At 42.5% G+C, this 20,525-nt stretch overlaps 1 protein-coding gene across 8 annotated transcripts in view; it reads left to right on the forward strand.

The window, feature by feature from the left end:
• RUNX1 (RUNX family transcription factor 1) overlaps window positions 1-20,525 on the forward strand; it is a 176,341-nt gene that overhangs the window by 101,901 nt on the left and 53,915 nt on the right. For all 8 annotated transcript variants that reach the window (XM_055803116.1, XM_013299007.3, XM_027786334.2 and 5 more), the window contains 2 exons: window positions 2,886-3,042; window positions 20,282-20,386. In XM_055803116.1, coding sequence (XP_055659091.1) covers window positions 2,886-3,042; window positions 20,282-20,386 — 262 coding nt within the window. The remainder of the gene's footprint in view (window positions 1-2,885; window positions 3,043-20,281; window positions 20,387-20,525) is intronic.

A 20,525-nucleotide genomic window follows, 5' to 3' on the forward strand; every position in this document is an offset into this window, starting at 1 on the left:
TGGGAGGCACCTGCTTCCTGGGGCGCTCGGGGCTCCTCGTCCCCCTCAAAACGCTCCCGCCATGGACCGCTGAGAAATGAGTCCTGAGAAATAGTTTGCCACACATCAAACAATCATCTCACTGGTTTTATACTGAATATTGGATATTCGCAAAGGCGTTTTTCAAAGTCGTAATTTTTAAGATCATTTGGACCGGGAGCTAGAAAACTCGGTTCAGATCATTCCTGTGCTGCCCATGTCTGACTTGTATCTGACAAAAAAGCACGGAGCTTTATCAAGTATTTGCTAACAACCATTACATCAATAAAAAGAGAGAGAGTTTTCTTTTCACGTTTCCTTAGAAAAAATCACTCATGATGTTTGATCTTTAGGACCAGGGTTTTATTACAAACCAAAATGATAATTTCCGTGCATATATTTTTTCCCCCTAAAGTAAAGAATGATTCAGAGTAACTGAGAAATTAATACATAACAACTCTAATAAGGTGCCATATAGATTCATTGTCCAAACACTTTCAAGAAAGAATCTAAATCTTAATTTAAAAGGCTAATTTTGTTTGATTGATGCGGCAAAAGTAGGTAATTTAGATACCCGGTAGAGCTGCAACTCTGACACTCTTCTCCCTCTCTGGAAATACGAATTTTTAAGAGCTAAAGAGTACAACAAAGTACTAGATAATGCCAGTCAGCAAGTCCCAACTTATCTGTTTAGTCTTTTTTCTAATGTAAATGTTTGTATTTCTGTTTCTATTGTCTGTGACTTTTAACTCTAGTTTCTTTTCTGGGCTGTGTAATTTTTATACTTGTTTCTAGTATTTTCTTCATGTGTCTTATCGCTGAGGCTGCCTCCAGTGTAATTTGAAAACGGTAATTTAAAATATTTGTCCTGTAAGAGACAACTGACCCTGGATTCACGAAGGTTTTTCATCCCTTAAAATGCTAGGATGCATTTCCTTAAACGAACATGCAAATGTTTGCATCGCAGGGAGGTGAGGGTAATGCCCCGATTTTCCCCTTTCCCTTTCTTGTGCCTTTAATTTATGTGCATGCATTAAGGTTTTACGGTAACTTTTTAAGAAGTGGGTGAGTGCATTGGGTTCACAGTTGCTGGTCTTGTGAGCCAGCATGCCTCATGACACAATGCTGTATGAGGAGAAGATTTCCTAGCTTAAACACTTCAAGCAGGGACTAATTTATGCCAAGATCAGGGAAATCTGAAAAGCGCAACGCTGAATGTAGCACAGGCCACAGAAATGCATTACGGCACACAGAGGGGAACAAAAACCCAAAAGCCTGGGCTGCAGAGGAATGGGAAAGAGGAAGTTGAAATTGATACATACAGAGGGAATTTTGACAGAGTGATTTTAATTTTGCATGTGGAAGTGAAAATAAGGGTTATCGGTAACAAATGGGAGAGTACTGAAGTGAGAAATGCAGCCTCCTGTAGAAGGAAAAGCTATGAAATACCTGAGACCCAAGACCTCTCTCTCGTATTGTGGAAGGTAGCAATGGTTTGGGGAATAAGCATCAGCACAGATCAAGTAAAGGAGCTGCTGATCCTGTTTGGGAAGAACAAGTGTGATTAGAAACTAATAGAAATAAGACTGGGCCGTGGCAAGTTTCAGCTAATTATAACTGCATGGACATAAGCTAGAAAATGCTAAGAGGAAGGAAAAATATCGAGCTGCAGCTCAGAGGACATGATGCAGGACTGCTTCCTCTTAGAATGTGTAAAAGGGGAAATACAGGCTAGCGAGAATTTTTTTCTCTCTTTTTTTCTTTTTTTTTTTGGTAGTAGTCCTGAGGTCATTACTGTAGACTTCACTGGGGGAGCAGCAACAGGATCTAAAAAAAGTATGACAGGGGACCTAATTCAAGCTCTTACTTTTGCCAGAGTAAATCAAGACATGCATCAGATATCCTATCCATTCAATTGTAGCATGATGAAATTGTTTTGAGAATTCAGTCCTGCTCAAGAAGATAAGATAAAATTAAATTTTTCATCGTTTATCCAATGTGACCATTATAGATACAAGTCAGAAAATTTAAGTTTATAAATCTGTAAATTTCTCAGCACATTGCGTCAAAAATGCAGTGCATCCAGTGTTCCTAAATATTTGTTTCATAGGTGCTAGCACCAAGGTGCTACAGTACAAACATTTCGGACCAGGTGAAAGCTTTTGAGCGATCGCAGATTTCATTAGTTCAGATTGCGATTTCCATCCATCAGGTTGTGGGTGATGTCTTAAGTCAATAATTTGCTTTCACGCTTCTAAAGGAAAAAAATAAATTGTTCAGTAAATTGTGATTAAACATTCGACTGAGGCCTGACTGCTTTTCCATTTTTTCCAAATTTTCCATTTTCCAAATTACTCTGAATTTATGCTTGGGCAACTCTGTTCAGAGCCATGGGAGCAAAAGACAGGGAACTGGTGCAGTGGTGGGGACTCTGACCCTGCGTGTCCATGAGATGGTTGGCTTAGTTTTGTTTTCCCTGGAATTTTACATTTCCATCACTGTGCTGACTCTATTGTAGCTTAAAAGTAAAGTCACTGATGTAAATCAGACCAGCATTGGTTCCTGCTACTTGAATTTATTAATTGATAGTTACAGAAGTATATTTTGGAAAGCTTATTTCACATATTGTTTGTGTCAGAGTACATATTCTGCTGTGTGTTTCAGAGATGCATCAATGCAAAAACTTTTCTATAGCTCTGCAAAATAGGAATGGAAGCAATTCCTGTTTTCACCAAAGAGCTTCTTAGGTTACATAGATTTTTGCTGTTGCTGCTTTTTCCTATTTTATCATGTTACTTGTTGATCTTCTGTGCCCCAAATTAAATGTTGTGCAAGGAAGCTGAGGCTTCTGCTCCTTGATTTTGTAGGTGGTGGCCTTGGGAGATGTGCCCGATGGGACGCTGGTAACGGTGATGGCTGGAAATGATGAAAACTACTCTGCAGAACTCAGAAATGCCACAGCCGCCATGAAAAATCAAGTAGCAAGGTTCAACGACCTCAGATTCGTGGGTAGAAGTGGAAGAGGTATGTGTTTGTTCTCAACTGCACTTCAGTCACGTTCACCTGTTATGTCAAGTTCTGGTTATGTGGAGGGATTTTGAAGACAGCATCTATCAAGGTCTCTGCAGCATGGAATGCTGCAAGATCTGGCATAGGCCGATTCCAAAGGCACGGATTTAGCTATACATTTTTCCTTGTTTTATTCTAGCCCATCCTCCATGTTACTGCAATTTTTAAATGGTGAAATCTCATCTGAAGAAAACCCAATCAAAACAAAACACAAGGACGGCAAGTCACATTTTGACTCTGGAAGCCGCACTGTCAAATTTAGAACAGCACAATATTGCCCATGTTTGTGTTTAAATAGCATATTTTCAATTTAAAATAGGAATTCTCAGCTTGTGTAAAGACTCATGACCATCTTGGGGCTCCCAGGCACTTTCTTCTAAAGCAGGTGTCTGTAACAGAGTGACTCAATCTAAAATTACAGGCAATTCCTGCAGAGATCTAAAACTTTTCTGGGTTCATCATGACCTGATGAAGGCACAGGGCACTTTTTCTGACCTTTGCTTCTCCGAAATAGATGTAGAACAATATGCAGTTGTTCTGTTATTTAATGTGCTCCTGCAAAGTGGATAGGCTAGACCAGAAAAGAACAGATGAGCTTAATATCTGACGCGCTGTATCTCTGTGAGAAACATTAATTACTAGTACGTAAATAAAAAGGCCTTATGAGTATAAATAGCAAATAAGAGTCAAAGTTGTCTTAGACTAGAACTATATAAAACCTGTTAGGAAGCTGCAAATAGTACCTGACACGTGCAGCTCATGCCGCATGTGAGTGGGCAGGTATATAAAATGTGACCCAAAAGCCCATAAAATCAACAGAAGGACCCTTCACAACTTCAGTCTTTGGCTGTGGTCCATAATCTCAAACCCCACAGACTGCAAGCAATCACATTTACCTTTCCATTACAAGAAAATTTTAAGCACCTCTCTTACATTACTGCCCTCGTTTCTGTGAGAGGGATCCTTTTGTGTGGGCTGTTGGAGGGGGGTGTCAGACAAACCCACAGAAGAGAAGCTGGTGAGCTGTTGCTCAGAAGTTCAGAAAAAAGATCAGCCTTTCTCTTTTAAGGTCAAGAATGAAATACTGTGACATCTTCCATGTGACTTCGTATGATATTTACTTACATATTTTTCTTCCGTTTCATTCATATCTTTAAGTAAAATTGAAATGTAACATTATGGTGTTACATAGCACAGCAGTGCTATTTAGGGACGATTCAGTGCTGTGACACTCACAAATCAAAATTAGAGTGTCTACTGTAGGTTTCTGCATACTACCCATTCGAGCAATTGTGCGATGGTGTTTCTCTGAACCAGACTGAGTACTCAGGGGTCACTGTCCCTTCCTCAATGTTTTTCCGCTCCCTCTCTCCTCATGTGAGCATCTGAGCCACGTCCTGATGCGTGGCTGCATGCACAGCTTTTACAAATGGAGTTATAAGCGTGCTTCAGGAGAGTTAAAAAGGTGATCCACTTCTGCTAGCTTGCTCTCAAAATGTTTCATTCCAAATGGGAGATGGGTCAGGCTTCAGACTGAGGCAGTTATCCTGATTATACACAACAGCCTTTATTCACCTTTGAAGTGACATGCATCTGTAGATATTTTTCCAGTATAAATATGGTCAGCAATTGTGGAAGAGCATTGTCCTATTGAAACATATGTGCAAGCAGTAAATACATTTTAAGAATAAAATACCAGTCCAGTCCCTCTGTATCCTGCAGCATTTTTAGCTGAGGATACAGAGGGAGATGTCTTTTAAATCATGTTGTTTGGGCTGTCTTCAGAATGCACTTGGTGGAAAACACCCGCAGCTGAGAATGTAGCTTCGTAATGCTAGCAAAGAATAATAATAGGGTAATGCAGAGAAAATTATATCCATTTACTGAAAACATGAGAGATGCTGTAATGTCTAAAAGTATCAGTCATTAAACATGTTCATTTGTTATATTAAAGGTACCACCTTTTCAGTAAATGGAATTTGCATTATGATTCAGAGATGACTGTTTAGAAGATTCAAATGAATAGCTGGCAAAGTGGCGGAGAAGCTAATAAAAACAAACCTGTAGTTCAGTTCCTGGCCATGGTAATGAAGCTAGAAATCATAACAGTGAACTGTGTGAGTTTCAAGGTCAAAATCCAGCAGCTGAGAGAGAACAGTCCCTATTCATACAGAAAAGCTTGGCAGGGAGCATTGTTGAGCCCCTTACCCTGCTCTAAGCAGTTGCTAGTAGCCCGTCACTTGCACACAGACATAAACCTTGTACGTCATATGATATTCAGGTGCTTGGGATCCTTTAAGCAATGGAGTGATTTGGGAACGCTGCATGCTATTAGTCAGTCTTCGAGGTTAAATCTCATCACTTCCATTGGTTGTCCATCTTTGGAGCGAGTGACTAACGTATGCTTTTGTTTACTCCTCGAACAGGGGATTGTTTTCCAAAGGTGGGGATTGTATGCATTTGCTATGGGATTTCTGAGGTGCTGTTCTGTTGAATTTGTATAAAGCCTAAAGCATAAGGTAGCTGCTTCAAAGGGCATTGCTTCCTTTGATACTTTGCTAGAGGAAAATTAACCGAAACTTTGTGTGCTGTGTAATATTTGAGTTTGAGTAAGTTCAGTTGCCAGCGCTGATAAAGCGATGACAGGAGTATTATGTGAACAGCAATTGAAAGTTCATGTTGGGTACGGTCAGAATGGCCGCTCTTTGTGCACCTCGGGTGGTTTAAAATCCCTGCCGGAGAGTAAGGAACAACTTCAACCGGAGACAGTTCCCTGTGCATCGGGGTTCGTCTGGGTGTAACCATCCCCACTAAAAGCCTTGCCGAACCAATGGCAAGCCACCACTCTCTCCCTTCTAAGACAGTAGGAAATTGTCATGCTTGACATTCTTAATAAATAGTTTAAATTTTCTTCTGTGGGGTTTAAATGAAATGTAGCATGACAGTCTGGTGGCTGTTTCAAATGTAAGACTGTTGTCCACATTTTCATCTCAGTGAATAAGGGCTCTTAACCAGTCTCTCACACTGACTGTGAGACAGTTAGGGCGATTCCCCCTGGTTGGAGGTCTGAGCCTGCCTGTTGGTCAGAGCAGGCGCACCAACCAAATATTGGCCAAAACTTAAAGAACTGAACTCTGTTCCAGCGTTTGTTTCAAATCTAACAGCAAGCAGCTGCCCCGTGTTGCTCTGCCTGTGCCTGTCATTCAGAATTACAAAAAAAAAAAAAAAAAAGAAGAAAAGCACTTGATTTTCTTGACACCCAGAATGGGAGCTGAGAACATTGCAGGTCACTTGAAACATAGAGATGTTGTATAAAAACAATTTGGCTCACTTTCCCGAACAAAACAGATTTACATTGGAGTTGGCTGTGCTCCAAAGTTACTATTCCTCACCCTAGTTTGAGAATGCTACTGGGAAAACCTGCCCATCTGGCTTGTAAGCCCAACTAATTTCTGAAAGAAAAATGTAGTTTAAAACTTCAGCCAATCTCAGCCCCCCTTGCCTCATTACCTAGTTAAAAAAAAAATCTTTATTTTTCTCCATCCATTCATAAACACTTCAAACTTCAAAATGCTACTACTGCAAAGTACCCTGTTTTCTTAATGTATAACAAACTAGTTTAGGTTACTATGATGAAATAAATCTGGTGCAAAAAGCCTGACACCATAGAAGTTCATTGGATAAAATTAAAAATAAATAGTTATTTTGGAGAGGGAAAGCTTCATGGCTCAGTAAGCATTACATATTTTCCTCATGGAATCATTAATCCAGTAACTATCTTCTTGGTAGAGTGTAACACTAAAAAATCCCCAACAAATAAACATGTTTTCCAGATGAAAATTATTATTAATAGGTTATCATAATAGTAGCTAATGGGGAAGTGACTTGGCTTGCTGCAGAAGATCTCAATCTAAAGCTGAGAGCTGGAGCTGGAACTTCATGAGAGTTTTCCAGCAAGGTCTTTTTAAAACCTGTGTCTTGGAAAGGGCTGAAAATTAAGCCTGTGTACGTATTTCCTACTAGCTATCAGGGTTACAACCACGAATAACCTTTGCGGTAGTTTTCAGTTTCCAAAGACCGAAGGAAGTACTCCTTTTTCACAGGTGTAGCTGGTAGGAGAACATGAGAGAGAGAGATTACCAAGCATAATCAGAAGTTTCTGCCATCAGGACTCTTCCTTCTGGGTGTAATTTTGGGGAAGAAAATTCAGTTTAAGTTGGAATCTCAAAAACACTTAAATCCCAGGCCTGGATTCTGAGTCCAATTATTTTTATTGGTCTTCTGAAGTCAGAATTTTGCTCCTTCTGTGCAGCTTCAGCTTGTGGTTGCCTTATTTGAGCACTTTGTTAAAAATGGTTATATTTTTTACTTAAACGAGTTCAAAATTATAAAAGTATGTGCAAAACAGAGGAGGATGCTATTCAACAGGATCGTAAAATCAGTATTAAGCAGCCGGCCGGGTCCTGGTCCAAGCCATTGGAATGCTTCAGGGGACGTGGTATCAGATACTGGAGTAACAATGAGCCACGCTTGCCAGACAGGATGAAAATAGAAGAAATCCAACAGCAATCAGAACTGGAAAAAAACCCAACGAATCGATTGCTAGAGTTTAAAAACAACCGCTTATTTGCACTTTGGATTGATAAGTATGCAGCGCTAGCAGGATGCTGCAGCCAGTGGGAGGGCGGTTTGGCCGTACAGGAACGGGCAGCTCCTCTGAGCCCTCCTGCAGCCCTTCTGTCACGCCGGGCAGGGCAGGGCTGGCACGGCCCTCAGCCTGGGAAAGCTGGGCATCTGGAATGCTGCTTGCCCGGGGCTGCTGCTGCCAGTCCTGCTGCCCGCATTTGCCACAGGACTCTTCTCCCTCCAGTCCAGTCCGAATGGTCAATTTTTCTAAAAGACAGAGGCCAGAAGCAGTGATTTTATTTTTAAGTGACTTAGGGTTGCTTTAGTTGTGTCATCAGTTTCGAGAGTTCTGTGCAAACCGAGTAGCCACGGGAGTAGTCAGCATGCAGACTCCCCGCGCCAGTATGGAGGAGCCAATGCCTATTTCAAGCCAAATAGCTGGGGTCGGCGTTAGATCGTTAGATCGATCAGCAAACCCAGCCCTTTTGAGACGGCGGCTGATTCGGTGCTGGCCTTTGGCAGGGACATAGCGGCAGGAGGAGGGGAGGGGACAAGTCTTTCTCATTACACCAGTGCTGCCCGAGCACTCGCTACGTGCAGCCGGGTTTGCATGAATTGCTGATTGTGTAAGAAAGTATACATATGATGCAGCTCTGCGCCGGGGTTTGACTCGAAAAACATCATGTGGTCCGTGAGGCTGAGCATGACTGCGGCTGGCTTTGCCAGCTCCCGAACACTCTCTGCTGGGTTACTTAAAATTTTGTCTAGGCGAAAAAACTCGCGATCAGAAAGCATCAACAGGAGAAAAATAATGGCAGAGCGATTTGGAGAACTTCCTGTCTCCGGGAGCATTACTGCTGTAAACAGTGGCCATGCCAAGTGCTGAACCACTGCCCTCAGTCCAATAACAATAAATCTATTTTTTGGTTCTGCAGAGCTCTGCTTGTACATTTTTGAAACTCAGGCTAACAACGAGGATGAGGCAGACACTATCCTCTGAGCGTTTTCTTTTTTTTTTTTTCTTTTTTTTTTATTGCCATGACAAAAGGAGTTGGGTTTACCAGGATACTGCTCAGGGAAAACAAAGTACCTCCCTAGATGAAAAGGTTACATACTTTCAAGAGATCTGTTTGCCCTTCAGCTTTTTTTTGCACACACACCACCACCCACCCACCCCATGTTGTTTTCCTTTTTATTCTGGTGTGCTCTCCTTCAGAGGCTTCTTGAGTTCTGGCAAAAAGTATTCATTTTTGTGTGTACCTATGTACTTATATATCAATATATATACCTGTATTACAAGTCAAATAACAGCTGCTCTTTTGTCATCAAAATAAAGTCATGCTGAGAGTTGAATTAGGACCCTGGCTCCCAGGCTGGCTAGTGAACTTCAGGTGACTGTCCCATGGCATGCAGTTCCTGTCAGCTCACTCAGGGTTAGCAGAAGTGAGGATACTGCAGATCAGTGGCTTACAAGTGCTGTCAGGAGAGTCTTTTCCAGCAGTCATGTGCATAAACCCTCATCAGTCTGAATCAGTCTCTGTTCCCTTCTAAAAACCCTTTAGCAGCAGTAAAAAAATATACATTTTTTTCTATTACCTTAATGCTGTATGACTCTCCACCCCTCTTGCTCCTATCCTACTTCTCTACTGCTTTTCCCAGCATATTATTTCAACACAGTTTTCTTAGCCACTTCAAATCGTCGTCATTCCCTTCATCTCTGCCCTGCATCAATCTGTCTCTTGTCTTCCTGCCTCTATTGATGCTATCCCTGCCCATCCCCTTTCAGAGCTGCTGCCTCTCAGCACAGGTTGGGATTCCTATGTGAGTCTTTATCACAGGAGCAGCTTTTGGCTTCAAAGTGTTCTGGTAGGAACTATCTTAGATTCTTTCCACCCTTTTCTACTTCCCCCAGAGGATGGGGAGCTACTTGCTGTGTGGTGCTGGGGAGTGGGCAGGGTGCGGGGGAGAGGGAGGAGGTTCTGGAGACCAAGGCGAGGAAGAGGGAAGCAGCTGCTTTGAAGGCTTGATGCCATAAGAGCTCTTCAGTGGGGCGGTGCATGGAGCAGTGTGTATGCACATCAGTTCCCTGAAGTTCAGGGAGGAACTGAGGGAAATGCTTTGGCAAGGTCACAAAGTTTCCACAGGCTAGACTTTATGCACCACAACTCTAAGGCCGCAGAGGTTGCTCTACATTTGAAAGTTGTCTCTGGTGGAACTTGGCAGGTTCCAAGTTCGTAATGGCAGTGTTATCTCCCCCATCACTGACTGCATGGATATCCATCGAGTGACCCCAGACCTCTTCTGAGCTCTGAAATCAATGTGCATTGCATTAGTGTAATGACAGCATGGAGGAGTCCTGCCTCTAAGAAAATGAACTCAGGGTAAGCAGTCCCAGTGCACACTCCCACGCTCAGCTAGCTGCTGAAGAAGTGACTTGTCAGGTTGTCTGTTGGTATTCACCTGCTTTAGGCTACTGCAGGTGGAAGTCCCTCACTTGCTAAAATGGCCCTGATGATCATAGAAGTGTTCCTTGCCTTTCATATTCAGAGCAGTGTGTTGCTCTTCCAGTGAACCCACACCTTCCTTGTTCCCTGTACCTGGTGCCTCTGCCTGCAGCCATGCTGAGAGGTCATTATCTTCGTCGCTCTGTAAGGCAAGGAGCATGTTTGTTCCCAGCTCCTGCACCATGCCAGAGCACTGTGGTGTGCCAGCACCTGGCTGGACAGGTAGCCAGGATTGGGCTGGTCCCAAATGAAAGCCAGGGCTGGGAAAAGAGAGAGGGACTGAGACAAAATCCGGGTCTTAAAGGGCTTTTTTTAGGTTCACAGGACAATGCACGATGAAATGAAGGTGCTTCAGAATAGGATCTGCCAAAACCAACGGCACCCATTACACCAAGGTTTTCCTGGTCTGATGATTAAGCAACGGATGAGAACACAGCTTTGAGGGGTGAAGAAATGATGGGTTCAAACACAGAAGTAGTCCTTGGAGAAGAGGGTGGCATGAGGTGCTCCCCTCACCCCAAATGCTGCAGCCACCAGCCCTGAATATCACGCAGGCACCACCTTTCTGCCTGAAGGACCTCTTCTCCCAGAGGACCTCCAGCCACTGGGGCCACCACTGCTGAGGACTCTGCCACCCCACTGCAGCCATCTGGCTATGGTGCCCTTTGGGGAGCACAAAGCATATGTCTGAGGCATGTCCTATGAAGCAGGGGCCTTCCCTGGGAAAATGCCCTAATGCTGAAAGCAGGAGCAGGGGCCACCATGAGAGGCCATCAGTGGGTGAGCCCCAGGCAGCAGCCCCCCAACCAAACCTCCATGAGGAGAAGGGGCAGAGGAGGGCTGAGGCTGTGGGTCAGAGCCAACTGACCACGCTGAGATGCTCCTTCCAAGAGGCCGAGCTTGTGGCCACGAAGACATGGGGCTGTTTGGCAGGGGAAGCCCCCTCAGATACCCACTGCAGCTGCTGCTAGGCACCACCTGGATGGGGAGGGGGGAGGAGTGAGGGGTGTAATTTTGGACTTAAGCATTTAAATCAAACCTGAATCCCACTTCAGGCAGCTAAATCCTCTTGTGAATCTGGGCCTTAACTTTTTCATGTCTCTCTCATCGCCCGTAAAGTGCAGGTGATAATTTCTACCTCAAAAAGCTTATTAATGGTTTGAAATTATAGCTGGGTTAAGGACTATTATTAGGCTTAAGGATCCCAAGGCATTTTCTGTGAGAAGATGGTAGCTTTGCATTTAAGTAATTTTGGTTTGAACTGTTCTATTTCGTGTTTCTGTTGCTGTTTTTCCCTTTCTCTGAGTCGCTCAGCAGTGACACAGCAGTCTGCTGAATGATCGTTTCTTTGTTCTACTCTAGAGCTGGGTGCACTTTGTGGAGGTTAAATAATTTCTAAACATTTCAGCCCAAGCTCCAACATAGAGAAGCACTTCATTTAAGACTAAAATGATATTGCACTGGGAAAAAAAAAAAATCAAAATTCCTTAATATGTAGTAAGTAGGTCACAGCTTGAAAGCAGAGGTTTTGGGGTAGCCCACTCATAGGAGCATCAGAGATTTCCATTAGAGTCATCTTTGGGGAAAAAATAATTCCACCCTCTCAAAATCTGTCTTCAAACATCATTGACATGTAGGTTTGTATAAATTGCTTATATACATTTCAAGTCTTAAAAATATTTTAACAATAAGCATTGCATTTTACCACTCAAACTGTAATCTCCTTGTACAGCCACTTTGCTGCAGAGGCCAGACACCCCATAGCATCTTGTTCTTCCTGCGCTGTAATTATTGTCTCCACCCAAGTTCATAAGAATTTTATATTGGTTACTGCAGCAACTCCACTTATAGTTAGAGGCTGCTTGGCTTTTCCATTAAAAGGTCGCCCCCCCCCCCCCCCCCCCCCCCCCCATTCTAGTCTTTTAATGCTTTAATCCATATTGCAAACTTGATCTGCAGGCTTTCAGTCTAAGAATGCATCCCACCCCCCAAAATTCAGTTAAAGCAGGTTACTTGGGTTGTCTTTCAGAGCAGAATGGAAAACAACTTTTTATTTAAATATTGTCAAACACTGTTGTAACTCTGGTGCACAGACTGACACACACACATAGATGTGCCACCTCCCTCACAAAACCCAAATTTTTTGGTGATATTTACACAGGACTTGGACCTGAGGATACTAGAATATAAATAATGTTCCTGTCAGCTATATTCCTACCACAGCTTGATAATATCTCTGCTGAAATTAAACAACATCACAATATAGGGGTATTCCTGGTGGTTTTGTGTGTTTGTGGATTGTTGATGTTGGCATACAAAAGTGGCTAATGTCTATGTTAACTACTGGGTGTCATCCTAAACTGACTGTCTAAGGACACCCTGTCTTCAGAGACCTTTTTCTTGCCACCCTCCAGCCCAAATCTCTTGACCCTATGCTTTTTCTCCTCAGTTAGTTAATTTATGTCCTTTCCCATAAGATCACAGTTATTCTCCTTCCTGTCTTCTGCTGCAGCTTGCTCCCTGATAAATGGCCATGACCATTTAGTACATGCACCTGGTATCTCCTGCTACGCAACTGCCACAGGTTGTTTTTTTTCTCTAAACAGAATAAACCGTGGTTTTCTGGCATCACTGCTGAAGCACATTCACAGCAAAAATTACATGAAGTTAGTAGAAGTAGTAACTTGAGGGAAAGAACCCAGAGGAATCCAATTGAGACTGATGCCTTGTGCTGATCATTTTAGATATGAACCTTTCAAATGAGTGCATTTCAAATCCAAGTTGCTTAAGCAGAGAAAGGCCATCAGGTGCCTCAGAGGCAAACAGTGGGGCAGCAGCAACAGTGGCGGCTGCACTTCTACACACATTGTCAGGCTGTCAGGGAAGGGATTAGCACAGAGGCCCTTGCAAGTCTGGAGGAGACAGTGGACGGTATCATCATGACAGCACATGGGACTGGGAAGTGAAACCACTCATCAGTGCAGAAGTGAAACTGGCTGCACACACTCTTGTCAAATTAAAATGTAAACATCTGACCAAAAAGAGAGAGAAAAATTGTGGCTGTTTTAGTGAGCTGAGTCCCACCCTTGCAGTGCTTGAGAATGTGAGCAATCCCTGCTTGTGCAATAGAGAATCACTCATCTGAGGGATTCAGATCAAATACTGAAGGTGTTAGCTGGTACAGTAATGGATAGAAAGCAGCATTCAAGCAAATATGTGATTTTTGGACTGACGGTGACATGTTTCTGGGATGGCGGGGGCTGGTATTTTTTGTTTCTGAACATAGGAAGATGTTCTTTTTTTCCGACTAAAGGGATTTGAATGTTGGTGCCACTGTAGTAGCACAGCAAAGGGGGTGGGAAAGCAACTTTAGGACTGCTACCTGCATGAGCATTCTCCAGTGCAAAGGGAAACTTGGTGTAGCATGGCTGGTATACCTGATGACAAGGGGCATGTACAAAACATCGCTGTGCATCACCAGGATGTGTCTGCTGGAATAGCTGCTGAGGGCCTGAGTCAGCTTTGTTTTAACAGCTGTAAGTTACACTGACTATAGAACCAGCTTCTGCATCTGTTTGCTTAAATATTTCATGTCCATGGCTTGCAGACTTAGGGTTACGTTTTTGACTTGTAAAATAGGAAGATTGTCAGGGACAATTTCCAGAAGAGTGTCAGGGACTATCCTTATCACCCAGATAATGAGCTTAAGGTAAAATTCAATTTTAGTGTCTACTTAGGTTGACAGCATCTCTATTAATGTTACTTGACTTCAGTTATGTAATTTTGGTTGCTTAATATAGTTCCTGTGTTGCCCTAGGTTAAATGTACATATGCTTCACCGAAATAATGCCTTGAAATGATTCCACCCCAGACACAACCTTCTTCTAGCCTTCTAGCTCTGGGAATCCCCAGAACTGCAGCAGGAGATGCAAGTGGCTCTGCTGCTCTCCACCGCAGCATTTGACTTGTTAGCTGAACAAGAACTTGGAGAATGGGTAGGGAGGAAAAGATAGTCGAGTGCACATCTTGGTTAAGATCTTGCTGCAGAGAGCTGGGAAGGAAAAGGAAGGGGAGAAGCCAGTGCCAGCTGTGCTCCCACAGCAGTGAGTTGCTTTTCCACAACTTATTGCAAAGACAATTCAATAGCTCATAGCTGGGTCTAAGTTTGCAGCAGGGCTGCTTTTGGCTGTTTGCATGACAACCTGGCCCCATATAAATCCAGAACAAAACAGCTATTGATTTAATGTGATGGAGATTTCATTCTGAGTAAGTAGATGCTATGTAAACACAGATATAAGAACTTCCTGGAGTGAGACACTCAACAGAAATGTTCAGAAGTATACCTTTATGCTGACCCAGGCTGGTTTGGCAGGAGGCAAGTGGGTGTATTTCCCAAATCTCTGGCTCGACATATACTTACACCTGCAAAACTTCCATATAAATACACAAACAGATCTGTTGCCCATGCAACTGATTTGCATGGGCAGTTCTTGAATTTTTTTGGGCAATCACCCCAGTATGCTGACATAAGCCCATGCTGACATTTATCTGTTTGGACCCTTGGTTTGTGGCAGTCAGAATTTGTAAACCATTTACAGCATGGTATCAGATGAGGTGAGTAACAGATTTTTTCTCATATTTAAATTCAGCGGTATCTGTGGTGCTGATGGTAAACAAATTATGTTATTTTTTGATGCCACTTACTTCAGCTGTGGTTTTTTTTTCTGATGAAATAGCCACTGGACCAAACAGAAAAGGCAAAGTTATATTCTGATTGCATGAAACTGTCACTGTGAGTAGGAGAAAAAAGTCACCATCTGAGCAATGAATTTGGACTTGTGCAGGTTTTTTGCAATTGGATATGCAACTTGAACACTTACAAAAATATTTAATTCATATGAGGAGCAGCAGCTAGCTAATGCAAGGTCAAATTATGTTGGCCCTATTGATCACATTTGGAATGTTCAGGGGCTTATGTGATAAGAATGGCAAAATTTGGCCCCAGTGTATAATAGTTGACATTTGAGAATGAATATGTGAGCGTGTGCATATTACAACCTGCCCAGAGATACAGTCAGATATATTATTAAAATGCAGTAGACATCTTCACTTTGGCAGATACCCAGGAAGATGTTGTGAGAAATTGTAAAGATGTATAAAATTGATCATTTAGCATGGTTTAATAAAAGTAAGTACATAAGCACTAAAAAGTAGAAGCTGGATGAAAAAAAAAAGTATCATAATCTTCCTTGCTAGAACCTGGAAGTCTGTCACTAATATAATAGAAATGCCTGTAATATAATTTGTATTGCATTTGTGTATTACATTTCATATTTTTCCATCTATACCTTTTGTCCTTGTCAGCACAAGCATTCTTGGCTCCTTTCCCTTTTTTCTTCTTCTTTTTATCTAATAATTTACTGTAACAATTTAAAAAAACCCAAACAACTCTAATGACATATCTGTGATCATCAGAATAAATCCCCAAACCAAAAGACAGTAATTGTAACCCATCATCTGTTGGCTTTGCTTCCCCCTCCTCCCCCCCCCCGGGCAAACTTCTGAAGCTTTAACTCCATTTTTTTCTGTTCTCATTTGGATGAACCTTCATCAGTGGAATCGATGTCTTTTTGCCTGAGAAAGAGGTGGATTAAAATGAAGTGATAGGTTCAAGATGTGGCCTCTCTTCCCTAAAGCGTGTCTGTTCTCATTTCCCTTTGCATCTGCCCATGCAGCCACTTACATTTTAAGTGTGTCTTCCCACCCCCAGACCCATCTGGTCATGACACCACTCAGGGATGACTAAAGCAGCACACAGGAACTTCATGTGACCATGTTGTCACTTGGGATTCATTTTTTCCGCCTTGGTTCCTCTCAAACATTCCCAGGGGCTGTAGCTTACAAGCCTATTGCTCCCTCTAGAGCCCTTCAGTACTTTCTGGGGGACCACTTAAATAACCTCTCATCATGCTAGATGTGACCTCCCCGCTCATTTTGCTTCCAGCCTCTGACAGATGGGATGCAGACTGAATCCAGACTTTAACGTCCTGTATTCCAGTGTAGAGCATTGGCACAACACCTTCAGATGCTCGGGTCTTGGAGGCTGACCTGCACCTTTTGCTGGTCCATGGACAGTATTGCTGAGCAGGCACTTTGTGCTTCCTCTAAAGTTCTTGCAGCTTTGCACAGCATCAGGGGATCTCATGAGCAATCTCGTGAAGTCATGAACTGGGGACAACTGGTTTAATACATCTGACTTCAGCTGTCAAATCAGCAGTGACTCTTCAGGGCACTTTTGATAGTAGGATGTCTAGCAAACCCATCAAGAGTCTCTGTGTATCATTTCAAAAGTCAGTATTGTATTTTGACCAGACATGCTACTGTTCCCACTACTTTTTCTAGGAGGGTTCTGACCTTAATGCCCTTGCAAAAATAAATATTACCAAGCAGTTTTTCCTACCCTAGTTGTGAGGGAAGACTCAATGGAAGCAGTGAGTCTTGTGCTCTGCCCTTACGCATATGAGGACATGCTTGATGTCTGTGGGAAGGGTTTCCAAAGGCAGTGCCCTGTCCCACATCTGGAGAATGTAATCCTTGCGCTCAGGAGGTGCTATGTGCCTAATATTAGGCACTGCCAGGGATAGTTACAGAGAGAGCAACAGTCTCTGAAGTGACTCTTGCACCCTAGCGAGGCACAGCTTGATGCTGACATCACCTGTCAGCCTTTCCACCATCAGCAAAGACTCCCATGATGACGCAGTAGCGATTGGCTTCAGTATACTGAGGCATGTATCATAGACCCGAACCAATTTGTGTATGGTTTTCTGCAGATTTATGGGACTGTTTATCCCAGAGGGTCTTAGAATTTGATGTTAGCTAATGGAGCGCTGCATGCTCACTTGCTGTGACTGCTAGGATGTCATCAAATTGTCATCATGACTACAGGAGACATCCAAACCAAACCAGTGTTTCAGAATGCCTTCTTGGGGTGTTTGGCCCCTCTCTATGGTCACTAGAGAGGTCAGTCCATCACTTAGGCTGTCTGACTCAGTTTTGGTGGCACCCACCCCTTTCTGAGCGGAGCAGAGACACTAAGTGCTCAGTATAGGTCTTCTACTGATAGTTAGGAGGTACACTTAGGCATCAGAAATCACGGCATCTGATACAGGCTCCAGTGCTAGGGAGTCCGAACACAGCTTCCATTGACTAATCTGGAATTATTTCCACTGTTTTAGTCTGCTGTGTGTTGCATATGTATGTGTGTGTATCTGCACAGGCTTGTGTCTAAGTGTATTGTGCAAGTGTATGTTGGTAATAAAAATCTGTATCATGGTTGTATCATAATACATAAAAGCAAGGAGTAGACATTTATAGGCCTGCTGTCATCCCAAAGCAGGAATACCCATAAAATACAGATTTCACTAACAATACCTCCAATCTAAATCTACCTTTGTCAAGCAGACATGTAAACGATGAATAACGTAGAAGCTATGAATAAAAGTGATAAAACCACTTAATAAAGCTAAATGTAAATGAAACAGAATAACCAGAGAAAAAACACAGCCGGAATTATCGGTAAGCAGCAATGAGTGACACATAGGTTTATGGTTATATAGTCCTGTGGTTAACCAGTATGTGGTTAATGAATAGTCTTCTGTCAACAAGAAGTAAGCTAAGTATCTTCCTGCTTTTGCCAGCTTGTGTCACAACCTTATATAGGCTCTGAGACCTAGTCTGTTCTGTAGAAAATTTTGAAAGTAACTTCACCTCCTTCTTCTTCTTTATCCTGGCCTTGTAGACTGGTAATGTGGCCCCATTTTACTACATTTCACTATTGTTATAATTTTTTTTTCTGTGTTTCTTTTCTGTCTGGAAAATCCACAAGAGCCTTCTAAAGAAGTAAATTGACTACATATTCTAGCAGAACAGCAGGAGCACCCTACCTAATGCATGAGCAGTTGTCAAAAAAACCCAAAAAACCCAAATGGGAAGTAAGATGGAAACACTGCAGATTAGTAAAGAGAATAAAGTATTATTTTCAAAGTCTCCTTCAGTCTTAGTGAAATGGGTGTTGTTTATAAAGATACAGGGAAACTATTCTTGGAAAGAAGGAAGATCTACAGGTGCGCCTCTGATATTTCTTAAGTCTACTGCTGTGGGTGACAAAGTTTTTTGGAAGGAACTTTATTGAACTTCATTACTGATGCCTCATAGAAAGATCTGTTGTGCTGGCAAAGAAAGAGTAATAAAGCTGTAAAGCTTTACTATAAAAGTTGGTATTTAAAGAATGTCAAGAACACAGCCATCCTTGGTCTGGATAGATGCAGGACCCAAGAGTTGAGGGATAAAGGCCCTGAGATAGGAATCTGAAATGACTTTTTCTTCTGCTGCAATTCTTTCGATCTCAGGGACTGCTTTCTAGTGAGGATGTGGAGGTGGGAAGAGACTGGCCTGGCATTTGTGAGGCTTGCGTTTCAGCTTCTGCTTTGTCAGGGCTGTGATTCAGGATTACACTCGGATTTAGTTGCAGGAGCCAAAGTAGTTAGCATCGCTGGCCACAGGCTTCCTGTGAAATCGTGGCCAAGACACTTTATCTCCCCACAGTTCCTCATCTGTAGAGTGGGGAGAATACCTCTCTAATTCACAGGGATGTGATGAGGCCAGTTTCCAGTAACAGCTATGTGTGTGCGCGTGCTGTGATGTTGTTGCAGACCATTAGCACCAAAGTAGGAACTGCATTAAGAGAAGTATTGAATTGCAAGTGAGAGTGCATAAGGAGGGGGGAATATTGCTGTTGGAGGCAGGCACTTATATTTACATTTATATTTTAATTTAACATTATTTATGTAGATAAATGAAGCAAACAATAAAAATGGGAAGCCTTAGAAGACAAGAAACGCAGCAGTTAGAAGGGCTGGAGCCAAGTGGTAAAATGAAGCAGGCAGATTTGTATGGGAAAGCTCACACAGCATGTACCCAAAGGAGGAGAACCTCAATTTTCTTTCAACAGTTCCTGGTTATCTAACTCGGGGTGATGTCCTTTGATGTCTCTTACTGATAACAAAGATTCCTGTCAGTATCTGAGTCCTTCATGATGCTGAGATAACTATGCTAAACCTGCTGACAGGCACCATTTTTATTGTTGTCCAGGCCAAAGCCATAACAAATGCATATATTTGTTCTTATCAAAGATGCAGAATGTTACTTTTGTTATTTAAAAAATGCCTGAAGTAAATACTGGCATTGGCCAAAAGCAAATCCAGGGGTGGCAGGATCTGAAGGCATTGCAGTCACGAGAGGATACAAAACCCTCCCCAGCATCCAACAAAATGAGTGCTTTTCCCAACTTAGAGCCATGGCATGCATGTAAATTTTGAAAAGGCCTTCACAGTTTTCTTACTGAATAATGGAGAAACTAAGCATAATGCTCTGCTATGTCTTCATAAAAAGTTTTAATTCCCTGTGGACAAGCTGTAGGGATTTTTTTATTTTTTCCATTCCCTTGTTTCTTGGCATTGCAGTAGCAGATTATTTTTAAAGGGTTCTGGTTTGCAATATGGAATTGATCTAATGCTAGCTTCAACCACAAAGCGCGGGATTTTATGATCTGCCTAGGGGATCTGAGCACCCAGTTCTCTTTAATTTAAACAAGCTCTGTGCATCAGACTCCTGTGGCAGTTTTGGAAGAGTTAGCCACAATTTCTAGCCCTCTCTGAACTAACACCTTTTAGAAAGTACAGATAACCTACCAGTAGTCATGTAGATCAGATAAACTCTAACTGTTATGGGTAACCTCCTTTTTTTTTTACAAACAAAATGTAGATCATTTAAATATAAATTAATTTTTTTTCCCTGAAAGCTTTGAGCAGTTGCCACAGAGGGAATGCATCCAGCAATAGGCAGTTGTGAGGTTATATACCCCGCTCTGAGCACGTACGTCTCTTCAGATACAGACAGCTAAAGTGTTTGATTGCCATTTGGTGTGTTTGAGCACCATCTGAAATGAGGAGTACACCTTTTCTCAGCACATACATATGCTCAATAACATTTTTTTCCTGTTGCAGGAAAAAGCTTCACGCTGACTATCACGGTCTTCACAAATCCGCCACAAGTAGCCACATACCACAGAGCCATCAAGATAACAGTGGACGGACCTCGCGAACCCAGAAGTAAGTGAACTAATGACAGCACTTGCAGAAGGCCAAGTTGATGGTTTAGTACAGGGATTCATCACCAGCCTCATGAAATGCAGCAATAACCAATGCATGTGGAGCAGTGGGTATGTTTTAATCCAAGGTTGTCCTATGA

This window comes from Falco peregrinus, chromosome 4, assembly GCF_023634155.1.
Source record: "Falco peregrinus isolate bFalPer1 chromosome 4, bFalPer1.pri, whole genome shotgun sequence".
Lineage (NCBI taxonomy): Eukaryota > Metazoa > Chordata > Aves > Falconiformes > Falconidae > Falco > Falco peregrinus.